Here is a 3,815-nt window from a genome sequence, read left to right on the forward strand (position 1 = left end):
CGGACTGGAAAGATAGACCGATCGGTCCGAGAGTCACAGAACAAGTGTATTGTACACTTGAAAATTATTGGTATCTGATTTGAGTCATAATTGCAGGTATGAATCTAATATGATCAGTTATTTTTAATATTTTTGTGTATTCAAGTAAAATGTGATTTTTTTTGTGTTTATTAAAGACACTTTACATCAATTTTATGATGCATTCGTGTCTAAAATGTGATTTTTTGACTCATTGTATAATTGTGTAGAATATGGAGATGTAAATTTTTAGGCGATTTGTGATCTTCAGGATAGAATTACTTGGGCATGTCAAAAGCTACGCAGACCCAAGCATTGTAAGTACAATAAGTCGTTCAAGGCGCAAATTAAAGACGAAAGGATAAATGAAAAGAACAAAATGATTGCAATGTTCTTTTAGTAACAGGTATGATTAAAACATACGTCTAATATAGTCTGAAAAAAATTCTTATTCTGTCACGCCACCTAGTAACTTGTTGGCGTGCCTGGGTCAATGTAAACCTTTTATCGAAGAATGTGTCAAGCTTTTATTGAATAATATTGAAGAACATAAAATTAGTTATTGTTACAAATCTCAATCCTAAAACAGTTAGAAATAGAGACGTGGCATTTATTTACAAATATAATAAACAAAACCATTCTAGTTAGCATTTACTTCAGGCGCCAATTTGAACGAAGTGTAAAAAATTTCTTCTTTGAGGCTGCAGGTTTAAAATTGAAGGGAACAACTTCTATTTCCGAGGTCGGCCAGCCGCCTTTTTGCTAGCGGCTGTCACTTTGTCTTTGTTCGCTTTGTTTTGTAGAAGTGGATGAACATCTGGCATAAAAAAGAGAACACACATTATTACAACCTGTTGAATCTAATTACGAAAATCGCAGTCAATGTTACCTTCAATAGGAGCATTGTCCAGCGTAATGTCGTACGAGCTGGTTTTCCGCTTTTTAGAAGACTGTTCGTTTTCTTTCATAGACAGCGGATCGTGCCCGGTCGGATTATTATTAAATCCGGTAAGTAACGAGTCCGAATTGTCTTGAGAACCCCAACCGTCCTCAGGGTCTTCTACTTCTGGTGCCATGGGTAGAAATTGGAGAGCATTTTCATCCTCGTTCTCTTCGTCTGAAGAACAAAAAGCTGCAATCGGTTCAGCTGAAACCACGTCCACTTCAACTTCTTCGTCGTATTTTGATTCTGCAGCGAGATCAACCGATTTATCTTCGTCGGTTATATCAAATTCCGACTCTCGTTCCTCGTAGTCAACATTTTCGTCCAACTCTTTGAAATCGGGTGCGAAAGCTGACCAATTTTCCACCTGGTTTTGTGCCCAAATCGAAACCAAACCGGAGCTAATACTGGCAATAATGGGACGTACTGGATGCCAGACTACATCAAGGAGCAGTTCCCCCTTTGTCCCATGTAAAATTTTGACCAAATTTCCGATTGATTTTTCCCATACATAGAGGGCATGCTGCCGAGCACTACCAGCACAAATATACTCACCATCCCCCGAAAAGCAGCACTTTTTCCAAGTTGTCCTACAAAATGGTAATTAGTATTGTGATTTATGATTAGATCAAAAATTTACTTGTTAACTAAATCCTGTAGTTTCTGTATGGGTTCGGGTTCACCTTCTTTTCCACAGGTTACGACCTCTTTCGAATCGTAGACTCGAATGACACGATCCGATGTATTAACCAAAAATGCCCTAAAAGTTATGAGCTGCAAAAAAATTGATTTACGAAATATGTAAACAAAACTTACTCTCCTCGTCTAGCAAACTCTATACTCTTAACAGCAGTCGCACTCGAAGTTCCTACGGCAATCTTGAAGCTGGCAATAATTTCTAATGTCGAAGAGTTGAGTACCAGTATTTTGCCCTTTGCGTTGCCAGAATAAATGTGTTCTCCTCGTCGGTCAAATGAAGCAACAATATTCAGATCTCCCTGCAAAATTCATACGTATGTGATAGATACAGTAGACTCAAAAGTCTAAAATCTTACATCGTTATCAAGGGGCAAGCACTGATGCTTACCACCGATGTCCACCAGAACTGCTGCGTACCGCATCGGGCAAACTAAAAATTTGTTGTCATTCCTCGGATGAAACTGTACCTTTAGTATCGGCGAGGGAAACCGATATTTGTGCTCACAATCTCCACTCAGCACGTCCCAGATACATACATTGTTATCCGTCGATGCCGATAGCAATTTGTGACCATTGCGAGACCAGCAGAGACTGCACACAGGGTGTACGTGAGCTGATATGATTTTGGCGATTCCTCTGGTCAGAAAGTCCCATACGACAATTCGGCCGTCATTACAGCCTACTGCCAATAGTGTTCCGTATTTGTTGAAAGCACAGGTCACCGCTAGCGAGATGCAATCCAGTGAACCATCAAATTCTTCCGGATAGTTTTGACCGAAAGATTCTGTCGAAAATAGAATATTAGGTTTTCTGACGGTGAAACGAGCTTTTCGTTTTAATTTATCTACCAAGTAGCTGTAAATTCATTCTTTGTATGCAGTAGTTTTACAAATAATCTGGAAAAAAGGCAGAGTTTACTTTTAAAAACAATTCACACGCGAAATTGACGCCATCGAGAAATATGTAAACACTCAAACACCTTGATTATCAACAAAAAGGAAACATCAAACTGGGGGATTCGAAATTTAGTTATAAAAAGCAGTTGCCATAAAATCTCCACATCCCAGCAAATGAATTGGCGACTAGGCTGATTAAAACATAGATGCATTATAGTACAGTCGTGATTCGCTGGTTGGACACTTTTTAACTGGACCGCTTTTTAGTTGGACCTCCGCTGATTGGACCATCCATCTAAAAACAGCTGAACGTCAAAATCTCACGTCAAATTTACTGGGACAATCTATTTAACAATCTTTTACACTAATGTCATCTTTGGAGAGTTTTGACATTTGTCAGACGGTCCAACTAGCGAATCAAATTCGTTAGTTGGACAGAGGCTGTGGCCCAACCAGCGAATCACGACTGTATACGCGAGGGGCGACTCACTCTAGTATTTTCGATTCAGACTAACGTATCGAGAAACGTATTTGTGTATTTTTCACGAAATGACATGTATTTTGTGTATTGATGAGTATTGATTATTTCTTTCATAATTCTTACGTATTAGCGCATCAAAAACGTATTTGTGTATTGTTCACGAAATGCAGTGTATTATGCGTATTGGTGAATTATTTCATAATTCTTATGGATTAGTGTACTAAAACGTACAATTGTATGCAGGCATTGTATTTTTGTTGAATAATCAATTGAAACCGAATGTTACTGAATTTTGACGTTTAAATGTTATTGTAGAATGCAAGTAGAATAATTTCATAAACGCAAATAATAAAATTGGTACAAATGGAATTACTAGTGATTTTTCAAGATTAACGAACAATTAAGCATTATGCCAAATTTTATTATTTAGAGAATTAGTGACTTCTTCAGTTTGCTTCTACTGGTGAAAAGCGGGGAGATTTACCAGATATGCTGCTATTGTTGAACCAAGGCTGATGAACATGTAATTGAAGTAACCTTTATCTTTAGTTTGGTGAAGACTAATTAGGCTTACTGAATTCTAGTTAGGCTTATTCAATGGTAATTTTTGAACAACGCGGTATTATATTTAATCACTGCACTATTATCTAAATTTTTTTCAAAAATTGAGATGCTTCTCAGTAAAATTGAGATGCTCCTCAGTACCATCGGCCGACATTCCTACTGATTGTACTAGACTCGATTGTGTCACTAGAGCCTGAATTCTGGCAGAATCCAG

At 37.8% G+C, this 3,815-nt stretch overlaps 1 protein-coding gene across 1 annotated transcript; it reads right to left on the minus strand.

Annotated features, from left to right (window-relative positions):
• Positions 1-608: 608 nt before the first annotated feature.
• Positions 609-2,651, minus strand: LOC131692048 (retinoblastoma-binding protein 5 homolog). Its single transcript, XM_058978883.1, has 6 exons — positions 2,509-2,651; positions 2,017-2,444; positions 1,778-1,959; positions 1,602-1,721; positions 908-1,551; positions 609-835 (listed from the first exon to the last, which is right to left on the minus strand). The coding sequence occupies exons 1-6, from the start codon at positions 2,525-2,527 to the stop codon at positions 750-752; spliced, it is 1,479 nt and encodes a 492-aa protein (XP_058834866.1). The 5' UTR covers positions 2,528-2,651; the 3' UTR covers positions 609-749.
• Between the last annotated feature and the right edge of the window lie 1,164 nt (positions 2,652-3,815).

The sequence above is a fragment of the Topomyia yanbarensis genome, chromosome 3 (assembly GCF_030247195.1).
Source record: "Topomyia yanbarensis strain Yona2022 chromosome 3, ASM3024719v1, whole genome shotgun sequence".
Classification (NCBI taxonomy): domain Eukaryota; kingdom Metazoa; phylum Arthropoda; class Insecta; order Diptera; family Culicidae; genus Topomyia; species Topomyia yanbarensis.

What these genes read in the sequence shown, in the direction of transcription:
- LOC131692048 (XM_058978883.1), bottom strand. An exon ending in CTACAGGATTTAGTTAACAA is followed by an intron (nt 1,552 to 1,601) that starts GTAAATTTTTGA and finishes ACCATTTTGTAG; the next exon opens with GACAACTTGGAAAAAGTGCT. An exon ending in GGACAATGCTCCTATTGAAG is followed by an intron (nt 836 to 907) that starts GTAACATTGACT and finishes TTTTTATGCCAG; the next exon opens with ATGTTCATCCACTTCTACAA.